The following is a 15,995-nucleotide window of genomic DNA, read 5'->3' on the forward strand; positions in this document are numbered from 1 at the left end:
CTTGCTGGGGAGAGGCAATGGGAAGAAAAGAAGAATCCTTTTTAAATGTAGATTACTGTCCCAAATCAAGGGTTAAAACAAGGCATTTTTATATAAAGGCTCAGAATCCATGTGGAAAAATTATTACTCTAATTCAAGGTTCCTCAACTGTGGTGATACTGACGTTTCTAGATACTTCTTTATTGAGGTAGGTTGTCCTGTACACTGTAGGGAGTTAAGCAGCATCCCTGGTCTCTACTCACTAGATGCCAGTAGCAAAGCACCCTCAACTCCTTAAATGTGACAACCAAAAACGTCTCCAGACAATCCCAAATGTCCTCAAGGGGGGCAAAATTGCCCCTATTTGAGAACCACTGGTCTAACCTTTACTTTTACTAGCTAATCTTTCTTCCTTCTTTCTTCTTTTCAAAAAAAGTCACCAAATATTGCATGGGACACACTTATACTTTTATTTATTTTTATTTTTTTAAAGTCCCCTCATTTATTTGAAGGGGCAGAGGGACAGAGAGAGAGAGAATCCCAAGCAGGGTCTGCACAGTCAGCACGGAGCCCAACGCGGGGCTCAACCCCACGAAGATCATGACCCAAGCCAAACTCGAGAGTTGGGACACTTAACCAACTGAGACACCCAGGCACCTCTGGGACACACTTATATTAAAATAATTATTCACTGTTTACCGAAATTCACCTGGGCATCCTGTATTTCTATTTGTTAAATCTGGCAATGCTATGGGCAACAGAAATCAAAGATCTAGAATGTCATGGTCCCATGCTAGATAGGTCTCTGCCTACTTCCACTGTGCTCATCAAAACAAGTCAAAGGTTTGTGCTCGCTTCGGCAGCACATACACTAAACTTGGAACGACACAGAGAAGATGAGCACGGCCCCTGCGCCAAGGGTGATGCGCAGATTCGTGAAGCTTCCATATTAAAACAAAAAAAACAACTCAAAGGTTCAAAAAAAGATATACCAGAGGCTCTTTGATAGCCCATTTTGTTTGAACCCCAGGGATATCATAAGGCCTTACTGATCACAAACTATGCTATAGTTCTTTGTGGGACTTACCATTGGGGTCCTTCCTGAATAGAGTGTTCATGACTGTAGCATGGAGTTTCACACTATTCCACTCTTTCACTATTAGTCCAGACGCCTGAAAACGTTCCAGCACTCGATTGACTAATTCTTGCAGCCTGGAGCAATTGAAGACAGAAGTATAAAAATCTTAGTAAAGTCCTAAATCCCTGATTACTGATTGAATGTTTACAGAGTATCTGCTCTGGGCCAATCACTGTACAAGACCGTGTGTAAGAGGAGGGAGAGAAAAGGCACGTGGTGCTCACAGCCTTATGGAGCAGATGGAGATGGAAACCAATAACTGCAATATATCATGGTGAGCGTTAAGGGAGGGATCAACCGTACATGGAGAGGGCCAGGTTTTCACAGGAGGTTTAAACATGACCTTGAAGCTTAGCATCTTGGGACAGGGCTCAAGAAGCCAGGCTCAACAGAGACATGCCTAAAAGGAAGCGCCTTATTGCTTCATCCTGTCACAGAACCTAAAGCTACCAGGTGGGCAATATGTTTCTGCCAGGATCAAAGGAGGTCTGGCACAACTCTTAAGACATCTGCTCACTGGGAAAGAGCACGCACTGTGAAGATCCCCGTAGCCTTGGACACTATCTCAGTGTTTCACTGAGGCTGAAGCATAGTACCCATAAAGACAACTATAGGAAAATCCATGGGCTGCGTGACCATTCCTCATGTGGACTCCAGGTAGCTCTAAGCAGTAAGGGTTCTGCAGTGGTTGTGTTCTATCTCAGCAACGGCCACTCACTCTAGCACCTCCACCAGAAACAATGCTTGCACAGAAGTTTTCATTCTATGCAGGTGTTTTGCTCAACAGCTTGAAGAACTTCCTTTAACACTTCTTGTAAGGCTATTCTAGTGGTGATGAACTCTTCGGCTTTTGTCCGTCTGGAAAACTCTTTTCTCTCTCCTTCAGTTCTGAAGAACAGCTTTGCTGGTTGTGCCGACAAGAGGGGTCAGCATCCCAGCAAGTGTGTGGTGAGCAGGCCTCAGGAAGCAGCCATCTTCTGTGACCACCCACTCATCTGATGGTAAAATGCAGCCTGTGGTTTCTACATCATGTGCCAAAATGTCCACTCTGAGACTGAGGCAGCTGTCACTGGATATGTGCCGAGTCCATATCAAATGACAGAGCAGTGCACCTGGTAGCAAGTGCAGGGAGCAGCCTGCACCTTCAACCCTTCCTTAGCCACCTCTGAGATTAGTGCTGATCCTGACATCCCTGGCCCAAAATAATCTCCCATTAGTCACTAGCGTACTAATGAACAATGGACTTCACATTTTTTGTACTTCACATTTTTAGATGTGCTGGTAAGAGTCTTTTGGGTCAAACATCACCTCTTTTCGTGGATACAAGTAGCCCTGAGAAACTTAGAGAGTTTGGGAATCTTCCACTGCTTCTTGGGCCATGGCCCAAGTGTAATGGCCCACAGTGTAAGCACTGTGGCCAGTAAGCAGAGCTAGACAGGTTTGCTTTATGTGAGATATGGGCCAAACCCACCTGTGTGGCCCATTTTGTGGCCCATCTTGCCTCAGGCAGAATACTCTGGCTACAGCAACTCAGTTGCTTGAGGTCTGTCTCCAAGTGGACAGCAGCCTCTAGTACCCCTACCCTCCAGTGACCTTTCACTCGTTTAGACGTGGGCAAAACAACTCTTTTTGCTTGCACTGCATACACTGCAGCAAGAGGAAGCTACGTCCCCCAGAAACTGACTCGGGAACACAAACAATTATCTTCCCTTTCATGGTTTGCAGGTTCCAAAGTTCCGAATGAATCTTCTTAAAATTCTAAGTTCTTTATCTTGTGTTTTTTTTTTTAATGAAATACTATCCATGAACCAAAAAATATTTGTAAATGAGTAAGCCATAGTTAACAGTATTATTTATAATAATAATAATATAATAATAATAAATTATAATCATAAATACTCATGTCCCCTCCACCAAACTTCAGAACTAGAACACAGGGCTGGCACTAGGGTGAAGCAAGTGAGGAAATTACTTTGGGCACAAAATTTAAGAGGGTGCCAAAAAATGCAGTAACCTAAATAAATCATAGTTTTTTTTTTATTAATTTATTATTTTAAAGTTTATTTTGAGAGAGAGAGCGAGCACACGTGTGCAAGAGTGGGGGAGGTGCAGAGAGAGATGGAGAAAGAGAGAATCCCAAGCAGGCTCCATGCTGTCAGTGCAGAGCCCAATGTGGGACTCGAACTCAAGAACCACGAGGTGATGACCTGAACAGAAATCAAGAGTTGGACACTTAACTGACCAAGCCACCCAGGCGCACCCATGTGGTTTTTTTTTTTTTTAAGATTTTATTTTATTTTGGGGAGAGAGTGTGAACATGTGAGTGGGGGAGGGGCAGAGAGAGAGAGGGAGAGAGAGAATCCCAAGCAGGCTCCACGCCCCGGCGCAAAGCCCAACATGAGGCTTAATCTCATGACTGTGAGACCATGACCTGAGCTGAAATAAAGAGTTGGATGCTTAACCTACTGAGTAACACAGGTGCCCCAATAAATCATGTTTTAATGCAGTATTTTTAAAAATCAAAATTAATGAAAAAAAAATCCATGAAGAACAGAGTCTCAAAATTTTGAATGAAGTTGGGGCCAGTACCGCCGAGTCCGCCCTTTGCATCAGGATCCAGTGTGGCCGGCATGGGGTAGAACGTTACACAACACACCGGTCGCTCAGGATGCTCCAGGCTCTGGAGACCCTAGGGACCCCCTGCTGCCCCATGACCTCAGCACTCCTCAACATGCACATTTTCTTACCAGGCTTCCTCCACTGAGCGGCTTGACAACTGCCACCTCTGTGCCTTCTGTTCCCTGGGCTACAGTTTCCACCTATGCAGATCCTTCCAGGCCCAACTAAATCCCACTCTTCCATGAAGCCTTTCTAACCACCCTAACACCCCCACTCCCCTGTATCTGTGAGCAATGACTCTGCCCTTCTCTGAAATGCTGCTTCACTTACGTGTGCTTTCCTTAGCATTCTCAGTGACAGTCCCTTGCTATTTCAAGTCTGTCTGTCCTGTTCCTCTACTAGATTATATGCTCAAGAGCATGTTGTGTTTGTTTTGTATCTTCCAGTGCACCATTATACTTGGCTTTCAGTAACTACTGGCTGTGACTGGGTAACTGATGGATGTGACTGATTAAAAACTGAAAAGTGAATGTAAAAAATAAAATAAATGAGGTCTTGAAGTATCGCTGAAGATTTGCAGATAAAACCAGTGAAGGAAGGACACTTCAAGCAGAAGAAACAGCATGTGCAAAGATGCCAAGGCATGCACGATCACATCTTATTTGGAAAACTGATTACTGAATATAGCTATAGCAGAGAATGAGGGAAAAAGAACAGTGGAGATGAGCTTGATATAAGTAGTGGTTGGACCATCAGAAGCCATGGAGATTTAAAAAAGAGAACGATGTGGTCAGATGTCCATTTCTGAAAGCGGACTCTAGCAGAGTAGAAAACACTTTAGAAGGAGAAGAGACCAGAGGTACAGAAGTCAACTAGAGTGGTAGTATCAAGCACTATTCTAAGCACTTGAGATCTGTTAACATGTTTAATCCTCACAATGAATTATTACCCCATTTTACCAATGAGGAAACTGAGGCACAGACAAGTTATAAAACTTGACCAAAATCATATTAACTAATTGGTGGCAGACCCCAAATCAGAATCCATGCTGTGTGGCTTCCGAGTACGTGCCTTAAGGACTGTGCTATAAAGGGGGAAAGGATGAAAACAACTTTGTCCCCACATTCCTAAAGGGAAAATAAAAATCTATTCACACTGCACAGAACTCTAATTTTACAGTTAGCTGATTCAATTAATTGTGCATGTGGATCTCCAAGCAAAGACCTACATTATTTTGGGCCTAAAGTTTCTGATTAACTAACACCATGACAGAACAATAAGGTTTTGAAATACTTCTGAATGCTACAACATAACTTAAGTCTGAATATAACCAAGGACTTCAAAATCTACCTCAATTACAAATCACAGCAGAATGATGCCCTTCTTTTCTCTCCCCTCTATTAAAGAAAAAGAAGTGAATAGGGACTTCAACTAGACAGAAACAGGGAGCAAGAAATATTAGAGGAAGGAAATTAAATAGACTAAATGAAAGAAACCAATTTCCAGCTCTGTCTTTCTGGAAAATTAAGATTTCTGTCCAATTCAAGACTTATTAGGACTTTGAAGGAACTGAAATCCTTTAAAAAGTTCTAGTCTAACCTCTCATTTTATGCAAGAGGAGTGAAGCACAGACAGTCAGGACAGAGACCAGAATCCAAGTCGGTTCTGCTGTTATCAATTCACTGTGCATTCCACAAAGGCTGGCTCTTTATCTTATCCCCTGTTTCACCCTGGCACCTAAATTAATGCCTAATTGACACATAATCAGTTCTCAGTCAAGAGCTGTTGCATGCACACACGATTCACAGATGACAAATATTCTGGAGTTCTATTAAAAGAATTTAAGGGTACTTGGGTACAGTCACTAAATTTCAGGTTGATGTCATACATACCGCGTTGGACAATATGTCCATATATTTCTAAAAGTATAGCCTCCTGATTCTTTCTTCATTGATCCTTTCCTGGTTGACTATGACTGAGTCACAGAGCTGCTCTATGCCTTTCTTCCTCATAACAGAATTAAAAATAATATAGGGTTGCTATGTAAAAATGATGTATTATTCTTAAGCAGCTTTATCATTTAGACAGTGCTTTGAATTTGAAAACAGAAGCCAGTTATTAATGCCTTAAATCTAAGCTCTTAGTTTAAAAGGCCTGTAAGCGCTCCAGAGCTCAAGCATTCCAGAGGCATCTTTACATATATGTATTTGTATTGCAGGAAGATCACTGACTTCCTAGAAAGTACAAATTCCAGGCTTTTGTTTGGGATTTTTTTTCCAGTTTAATTCAGTCCCATACAGTTAGTATTTCCTGAGAGATTACTGCATACAGGCATTATGCTGGTCTCTACGAAAAAGAAGAACCACACGAGGGGCGCCTGGGTGGCTCAGGTGGTTAAGCATCCAACTCTATATGTCAGCTCAGGTCATGATCTCATGGTTAATGAGTCTGGGCCCTGTGTGGGGCTCTGCGCTGATGGTGCAGAGCCTGCTTGGGATTCTCTCTGCCCCTCTCTTTCTCTCACTCTTTTTCAAAATAAATAAATAAATGAACCTTAAAAAGAAGACTAAGCAAACAGCCCTTTGTATTAAGGAGCTTATAATCTACTGAGGTAACTATAAAGAAGACTCTGATAATGACACAAGCAAGACAAGGTGCTTCAGGTAATTTAAACGTGGAAGAGAGTATAGCTGCTTTGGGAACAGAATAGGCTGTTAGGAGGATGGGCTCAGGACAAGAAGCTAACTATACTCAATTCATCTTGTGTATCTGCTGAATGAGTGAACGACTTAGGTGAATAACATTCACTAAACATCTATGAACCTGAATTTTAAAAGTCACTGGATATACAGTGCTGAATAAGAGTACTCCCAGCCATGAAGAATCTTATAGTCTATTTAAGAAAAGGAAAAAAAAAGATAGCAAAAAGGAAAAAGATGAGGAGTAACATGAGAGAAGTTTTAGTCACAAGACACAACACTAACAAAGACCCAAAGAATCATCAATAAGCAGTGAAGTTGGCTAGGGCCTGGGGGTAAGTAAGTGCAAAGCAGTGGAAGATCAAGTTGAAATATTAAGTTGGTTTCCTACTGGAAGATCTTGAATGCTAGACTGAGGAATATTAATTAATTCAAAAGGTATGTGGGACACCTGGGTGGCTCAGTCAGTTGAGCGTCAGACTTCGGCTCAAGTCATGATCTCGCAGTTTGTGGGTAAGAGCCCCGTATCAGGCTCTGTGCTGACAGTTCAGAGCCTGGAGCCTGCTTCGGATTCTGTGTCTTCCTACCTCTCTCAAAAATGAATAAACGTTTAAAAAAAAAAAAAAGAGAGAGATGAAATGATGGTAGATGTTTTCTCTCTCTCTTTTTTAAGGTTCTTATTTAAATACCAGTTAGTTAGCACACAGCGTAATATTAGTTCCAGGTGTAAAATATAGTGATTCAATGCTTCCATACGTCACCCAGTGCTCATCACTGCAAATGTATTTTACTTCCCATCACCTATTTTACCCATTCCCACCACACAACTCCCCTCTGGTAACCATCACTTTGTTCTCCATAGGTAAGAGTCTGTTTCTTGGTTTGCCTCTATTTTTCCCCTTTGTTCATTTGTCTTGTTTCTTAAATTCCACCTGAGTGGAATCATATGGTATTTGTCTTCCTCTGACTTATTTCACTTACCATAATACTTACTCTCTAGCTCCATCCATGTCACTGCAAATGGCAAGATTTCATTCTTTTTGGCAGCTGAATATTATTCCATTGTGTGTATGTATGTATGTACGTGTACACACATACATCTTTATCCATTCGTCAATCAGTGGATACCTGGGCTGTTTCCATAATTTGGCTATTGTTGACGATGCTGAAACATCAGGGTACATGTATCCCTTTGAATTAGTATTTTTGTATTATTTGGGAAAATACCTATCAATGCAATTTCTGGGTTGTAGGGTAGTTCTATTTTTAACTTTTTGAGGAACCTCCACACTGTTTTCCGGAGTGGTTGCACCAGTTTGCATTCCCACCAACACTGCAGGAGGGTTCCCCTTTCTCCGTATCCTCACCAACACTTGTTGTTTTTGTGTTGTTGAGTTTAGCCATTTTGACAGGTGTGAAGTGATATCTCATTATAGTTTTGATTTGAATTTCTGATGGGAAATTTCTAAGCAAGTAACTCCTATGGCATATAGGTTATGCCTCAGGACAAATGCAGTTTTATTTCATGGGATCTACAGGCACTGACATAAAAGTAATTTCTAGGTTACGTGTTATGAGAAGAATGAACTGTCAACGCACGTGTGTAATGTGGTCCTGTCTGTGTAAAACAATATGCATAGTACATGATGCCTCTCAGCATTATTTGCCCTGTGTACCGTCTACCGGGTGGGAGGGTCAGGGCAGGGGGTAAGGGAGCCAGTTAATTTTCACTTTACCCATCTGTAAGCCTTTACATTCATAAGAGAAAACAATGTAAAGAGAAGAAGCTTGGCTGTGAAAGGAAGATGGCAAGCCAAAAGATATGCCAGGCTGCACAGCTGTGGATTTTAACTCTTAACTGCACACATACATACACTTGTCTCATCTTCTTTTCACCAAACTTCTCAAAAGAGCAGTCTGTGTCCAAGACCTCTGTCTTCTTTTTTTAATTTTTCATTTATTTTTGAGAGACAGAACAAGAGTGGGGGAGGGGCAGAGAGAGAGAGAGAGGGAGACACAGAATCTGAAGGAGGGTCCAGGCTCTGAGCTGTAAGCACGGAGCCCGACGTGGGGCTCAAACTCATGAACCATGAGATCATGACCTGAGCTGAAGTTGGGTGCTTAACCTAACCGAGCCACCCAGGCGCCCCTGTCTCCAATTGTTCTTAATCCCCTTTTCTGCCCCAGCATGAACACGAGCTTCACACTCAGAGCCAGGTCAAATAATAATTCTACCACTTACAAATACACACTAATTACTGCTGACCCTAACCTGACAAAGTAAAGGTGGACAGGTAGAACACTTGCCTGTTATAGCCACATTATTGAAAAGGAAAATCAGATAAGCTAAAGGGAAAAAAAATCACTTGCCATCTGGAAGGAACCACTGATAAGATTTTTATGTATTGAGATTAAGGGATTTATTTGTCTCTTGCTCTCTCTTCCACTTCCGAGGGGGAGAAAAGTAAACGTGTATTTATAAATTGTTTTGTAAACTGTTTTCATCACATAATACTCTATACAGTGAATATCTGCCATTTTTCCAAGACACAATTTTTAGTCGATCCCTAGTATTCTCTATTCTACAGTGTTCTATAGTTTATTTCCCACTCTTCTGTTTGTGATATTTACGTTGCTTCCAGTATATACTATTACAGGCAATACTGTAATAGATCTATCTCCCACATACAGTGAACTGTCCACATATGTGATTAATTCCACCAGAAAAATTCCCATAGGGAGAATTAGCAAGTCCAAGGAGTATAAAATAAAACTCTTGGTATAAAGTGCCAGCTTGCTTTCTGAAAAGCTTTTTCTAATTTATACCTTTAGCAGCAGTGGACTTCTCATGTCATTTATCAAACATCTACTTAGTTTTCTTCTATTTTTTAAAATTTGTGTTTTCTTTTAATAGTTTAGTGCTTAGGTAGATTTCAGGTCCTTAAAATAAGGGTCAGTTTACCCATTTTTGTATCTCTTATGGTGCCTAAAACAGTGTCTAAACAGTGTCTAGAACTAACAATTTGTTAGTACTGAACTACTTATTTTGGGGTATTTATCTTTTGTCCAACCACTTATTACACTGATTAGCACTTTTACTGTTTCCTTATCAATTTTAGAGCTTTTTTTTAGTAGACTATAATGTTATCCTCAATGGCAATTTTTGTCTTCATCTGTCTTCTGTTTTATAGCTTAGGATTTAGCATGAACTTTCCGAACAATGTGTTTAAGAGTGATGGTGGTTACATCGTGCTTTATTTCTGAATATAATGGCAATAACAAACCCAGTAAATTACCATTCAATAGGATTGTTGGTTTCTGCTTTAAAATTGTTATTTATCACATTAGGCAATATCTTTCTGTTTTCTGAAAGTTTTTAATGAAAAAAAAAACAGGCTGAATTTCATCAGCAGGCTTTTAGGCATGTATTTAGACATTTTTAAATTTGATCTATTGAGTTGGATGTTATTAGATTTTCTGGTCTTACTTCATCTTTGTGTTCCTGAGATAAACCAGCTTAGTCATAATGGATCCTATTCATCGGACTCCTACACACCACCTTCAGAAAACTGCTAAATCCAGCAGATTTTACTCTTCTTGCATCCACGTACCAATTCTCATAGCTCTGTTCTAGTTCAGGCCTTGTTTCTCACCTGCATTCCTGTAATGACTTTTAACTACTTCCCCCTCCTGCTCCTGGCTCTTCATTTCAATTACATATGTAGTCTGTAATTGCATTAAGTTTATATAGAACATTTGGGGAGAACTGACATCTTTATGAAATTAAGTCTATCAATGAACATGAGCAATCTCTCATGTATAGATAATGTAATTGATAAGTTACAATTATACTGTAACTTATAATTGTTGAGTATAATTTATAATTTTCTGCAAAAAGGTCTTACACATACTTTATTATAGTTATTTCCTAAGTACCTATGAGTTTTGCTGCTACCATAAATGGATGGTGTCTTCTTATTTATTTTTCATTTCCTCATTGTTACTGCTCTAACCTGGCTACCTACTTTCATCTCTAGCCTAGATTGCAGTATGACCTGATTTCCCCACTTGCATTCTTTCCCCCTCTAATCCATTCTCCCACACATGACCTTTTTAAAAATATCATGTCATTATATTGCTTAAAACCTTTTGGTCCACCTAGGGAAAAAAAATACCAATTCTTTACCAACTGTCTAAACCTTGTGAAATCTGGTCTCTGCCTCTCTGGCCTCATTTCCCTTGTTTATCTTCCTGGTCTTCTTTAAGTGCTGAAACACACTAGGCTCTTTCTCAAGGTCTTTGCACTTGCTCTTCTCTCTGCCTCATACACTCTTACCACAATTCCTTTGTATCCTTTAAGTCTGAAGTCAAATGTCAATTCCTTACAGATGCCTTCCCTGGCCACTGCATCTAAAAGTAGGTCCCCCTATGTTATTCTTCTTATCCTCCTGTTTGTTTCTTTTGTAGAATCTATTATAATTTATAATTATTCTATTTACTCTTTTGGTCTGTTTCCTCTTTAGGCAGCTACACCCGGATCTGGAGGATCCAAGAGGGCCCCACTCACATGACTGGAGCCTTGGTGCCGGCTGTCAACTGGGGACACCTAAATTCTTTTCCTTGAGGTCTTTTTTCCAGCCAGAGAGCTTGGACTTCCCTAAATAGCAACCAAGTCCTAAGAGGTTAACTTTGAAAACAAAAGAGCTGCAAAATCTCTTAAGGCCTAGCAATGACAGATTTGCAAATCATTCCTGTCCCATTCCATTAGTCAAAGCAAGTCACAGGGCTGGGTATCTTTCATAAATGACATTTTCTGTTTGTTGCTCCTATACAGAACCATACTAATTTTATAGCTAATCACTTTGTTAAACTCTCTTCTTATTTCTAGTAACTTGGTCATTGTAGATAATAACCTTGCTGTATTTCTGGTCAGAAAATGTGATTTGTAAGATACCAACTCACTGAAATGTATTAAGCCTTACTTTACAGTCTACTGTGTGATCAATTTTTTTCAGCTGTTACGTATACCTGGAAAGAATATGAATTATCTAATTGCTGGGTGTATAATTCCAGAAATGACTTATTGCATTAAACTTGCTCATTGTTTTTATATTTGCTTACTTTTTAATTTACATCCAAGTTAGTTAGCATATAGTGCTATAATAATTTCAGGAGGAGATTCCAGTAATTCATCCCCTATGTATAACACCCAGTACTCATCCCAACAAGTGTCCTCCCTAATGCCCCTTACCCATTTAGCCCATCCCCCTACCCACAACCCCTCCAGCAACCCTCAGTTTGTTCTCTGTATTTAAGAGTCTCTTATGTTTTGTCCCCCTCCTTGTTTTTATATTATTTTTGCTTCCCTTCCCTTATGTTTATCTGTTTTGTCTCTTCAAGTCCTCATGAGTGAAGTCGTATGATTTTTGTCTTTCTCTTAATTTCACTTACCAGAATACCCTCGAGTTCCATCCATGTAGTTGCAAATGGCAAGATTTCATTCTTTTTGATTGCCGAGTAATACTCCATTCTATATATATACCACATCTTTATCCATTCATCCATCGATAGACATTTGGGCTCTTTCCATACTTTGGCTATTGTTGATAGCACTGCTATAAACATTGGGGTGCATGTGCCCCTTTGAAACAGCACACGTGTATCCCTTGGATAAATACCTAGTAGAGCAATTGCTGGGTTGTAGGGTAGTTCTATTTTTAATTTTTTGAGGAATCTCCATACTGTTTTCCAGAGTGGCTGCACCAGTCTGCATTCACACCAGCAGTGCAAAAGAGATCCCTTTTGTCTGCATCCTTGCCAACATCTGTTGTTGCCTGAATTGTTAATGTTAGCCATTCTGACTGGTGTGAGGTGGTATCTTATTGTGGTTTTGATTTGTATTTCCCTGATGATGAGTGATGTTGAGCATTTCTTCATGCGTCTGTTAGCCTTCTTCTTTGGACAAGTGTCTATTCATGTCTTTTGCCCATTTCTTCAATGGATTACTTGTTTTTTTGGGTGTTGAGTTTCATAAGTTCTTTACAGATTTTCGATTCTAACCCTTTATTTTAGAGGTCATTTGCAAATATCTTCTCCCATTCCATCAGTTGTCTTTTAGTTTTGCTGATTGTTTCCTTCTCTGTGCAGAAGTTTTTAATGTGACGAGGTCCTAATAGTTCATTTTTGCTTTTGTTTCTTTTGCCTCCGGAGATGTGTTGAATAAGAAACTGCTGCGGCCAAGGTCAAAGAGGTTTTTGCCTGTTTCTCCTCGAGGATTTTGATGGCTTCCTGTCTTTTGTTTAGGTCTTTCAACCATTTTGAGTTTATTTTTGTGTCTGGTGCAAGAAAATGGTCCAAGTTCATTTTTCTGTATGTTGCTGCCCAGTTTTCCCAGTCCCATTTGCTAAAGAGACTGTCTTTATTCCATTGGATGTTCTTTCTTGCTTTGTCCAAGATTAGTTCACCATACGTTTGTGAGTCCATTTCTGGGTCTTCTACTCTGTTCCATCGATCTGGGTGTCCGTTTTTGTGCCATCGTTGTTTTTTTTAAACTTGTTAATTGTTAAAATCTTCTGTGTCGGGGGCCTGGGTTAAGCTGTCAGTTGGTTAAGTGACCAGCTCTTGATTTCAGCTCAGGTCATGATCTCACAGTTCATGAGTGAGCCTCTCATTGAGCCCTGTGGGAGTCTCTCTCTCTCTCTCTCTGTCCCTCCCCCCACTCGCACAGGCACATTCTCTCTCTAAAAAAAAAAATAAGTTAACAAAAAGCTTCTGGGGGCGCCTGGGTGGCTCAGTCGGTTAAGTAGCTGACTTCGGCTCAGGTCATGATCTCGCGGTCCGTGAGTTCGAGCCCCGCGTTGGGCTCTGTGCTGACAGCTCAGAGCCTGAAGCCTCTTTCAGATTCTGTGTCTCCCTCTCTCTGACCCTCCCCCGTTCATGCTCTGTCTCTCTCTGTCTCAAAAATAAATAAACGTCAAAAAAAAATTAAAAAAAAAAAAAAAGCTTCTGTATCTTTACTGACTTTGTATCTGCTTGGCCTATCAATTATTGGAAGATATTGTCACAATCTCCTCCCATGATGATGAATTTCTCAATTAAAAAATTAAATTAAAAAATTAATTATACAAATTTGGCTGAATCTACTTTGGGGATGCTCGAGTGGGTACAAGTTTAAAATGATAACATCTTGGTAAATTGTTTATCATTATGTAACAGTACTCTCTGTTACTAATATTAATTCTGTTATGCCAACTTCATAATTTCATTTTGGTATTTGCCTAGTGTTATCTTTTTCCTTTCTACTACTGCAACCTCATGGATGGATGTATCTCTGGTATAGAGCATATAACTGAATTTTGTTTATATCTTTCTTATAATATCTTAAGCTGTAAGTTTATTCATTAATGTGTATCATTAACGTATATATATGTCTGGACTTTGTCCTGCCATCTTACATTTAAATATTCATCCCACTTTTTTCTACGCTTGTTCCTTTTTGGATTTAATTTCCATTTGTTCCTTTTTCCTTTTTCTCTCTACTTGTTTATTATTTATATACTCTTAGATTTACTTTAAAATTTTTACTATGTGCATTTAGCTTAACAAAGTTAAAGAAATATCTTAACACCACTCTCCCCAAATAATAATAATACAAAAAATTAGAATACTTCAACTTCAAAATTCTCCTTAGTCTTGACTTATAGTGCTCTTAGCTGCCAGTTATGTTAACTGAACAATGTTAGTTCTTTTTTTTTAAAGTTCATTTATTTATTTTGAGAGAGACAGAGAGAGCATGAGCAGGGGAGGAGGAGAGAGAGGGGGAGAGAGACAATCCCAAACAGGCTCCATGCCATCAGCGCAAAGACTGATGCGGGGCTCAGACCCATGAAGTGTGAGATTGCCCCAGTTGTTTTTTTTTTTTTAAACTCTCCCAAATATATGGGGCACCTAGGTGGCTTAGTCAGTTGAGCATCCGACTTGATCTCAGCTCAGGTCTTAATCTCAGGGTTGTGAGTTCAAGCCCTGCATTGGGCTCCATGCTGGACGTGGAGTTACTTTAAAAACAACAACAACAATAAACCCACAACTCTCTCAAATTTTATAAAATAGTTATTTTATACAGACACTGTTTGCCATTTTATGTATCTACCATTCTTTTCTGCATCTCATACTAACCTTCCTGTATCTCAGACGTTCTGGATTCCTTTTCTCTTTCCTGAAATACATCCGTTATTTGTTCCTTTACTGCAGATCTCACAGTGATAAAGTCTCTGAGATTTTTCTCTAACAGTCTTCATTTCACCTTTGTTCTTAAAGATTTTTTTTCCTGAGTACACAATTCCAGGTTGACCATTATTTCCTCTAGAAAATACTCTGCTGTCTTTTCACTTCCACTGTTGTTACTGAGAGGTCCTTATACCTGCCATTCCTTCGTGGCTGACTTCTTTGGAGATCTCTGTCTTTAGTGCTCTGCAGTTCTATCGTGATTTACCTTGATATGGATCTGTTTTTAGTTATTCTGCTTGTGTTTAATCTTCTTTCTCTTATCTATTACCCAAGCCCCTCTAATTTCTTCACATGGCCATCTCCTGTTACCCCATCCTCTCCCTCATTAAACCTCATCCATACCTGGAATTTGCTAGACTTTTTCTTGCCTCAGGGCTTTTGCCTCTATATTTTCTTTTGCCTAGGACAAAAGGTGAGAAGAGCCTTCCCACCTCTCCTTTGCCTGCAAACTCTCAGTCCCTTAGATCTCAATTCAATATCGGATCCTTAGAGACTTTCCCTGACCCTGTCCTCCTCCAGTCCACATTGCTATGATAGTTTCCTCTTTAATGGAGCACCATTTCCCCCCCCTGCCTCACCTTTATCACACTTTGCAATTATAGTTGACACTCGAACAATGCAGGGGTTAGAGGCTCTGACCCCCATACAGTTGAAAATCCATGGATAACTTTTGAGTCCTCCAAAATTTAACTACTGACCATCCACAGTTGATGGGAAGTCTTACTGGTAACATAAACAGCCGACTAACACATATTTTGTATGTTATATGTGTTATGTACTGTATTCTTACAATAAAGCTAGAGAAAAGAAAATATTAAGAAAATCATAAGGAAGATAGATTTACAGTTCTGTACTGTATTTACTGAAAAAAGTCTGCATGTAAGTGGATTCATGCCACTCAAATCCATGTTGTTCAAGGGTCAATTATTCATTTATGTGTTATTTGTTAGCATCTGTTTCCAACATTAGTCTGTAAACTACGTAGGGATAATGACTGCACCTGGCTTTATTCACCAGTCTATATTCACAGCCTAGCACAGTGCCTGGCAAACAACAGGCACTCAATAAATTTTTGTTGAATAAACAAATGACCAAATAAAAATCCAACATACTTTTTACATGGTACAAAACAGTGCTTCTAGATCTGTCCTTGCTATTATTCCCTTTTCCTAAAATGCTACTCTCTTGGCCTGTGAACTCCTTATTCAGCAAAGAAACCTTCTCTGTAAAGTCTTCCTTTACAAAACTTGCTCACCCATGAGCTGAGTTTTGCT

General features: G+C 39.8%; 1 protein-coding gene and 1 non-coding gene across 10 annotated transcripts in view; one reads left to right on the forward strand and one right to left on the reverse strand.

Moving 5' to 3' along the window:
• ASCC1 (activating signal cointegrator 1 complex subunit 1) overlaps nt 1–15,995 on the reverse strand; it is a 114,131-nt gene that overhangs the window by 35,978 nt on the left and 62,158 nt on the right. For all 9 annotated transcript variants that reach the window (XM_053207377.1, XM_053207375.1, XM_027062231.2 and 6 more), the window contains exon 8: nt 1,067–1,191. In XM_053207377.1, the coding sequence (XP_053063352.1) occupies nt 1,067–1,191 (125 nt within the window). The remainder of the gene's footprint in view (nt 1–1,066; nt 1,192–15,995) is intronic.
• Nucleotides 827–934, forward strand: LOC113600428 (U6 spliceosomal RNA). Its single transcript, XR_003421422.1, has one exon. It is a non-coding gene; the product is annotated as a U6 spliceosomal RNA (small nuclear RNA).

Source organism: Acinonyx jubatus, chromosome D2 (genome assembly GCF_027475565.1).
Source record: "Acinonyx jubatus isolate Ajub_Pintada_27869175 chromosome D2, VMU_Ajub_asm_v1.0, whole genome shotgun sequence".
NCBI lineage: Eukaryota > Metazoa > Chordata > Mammalia > Carnivora > Felidae > Acinonyx > Acinonyx jubatus.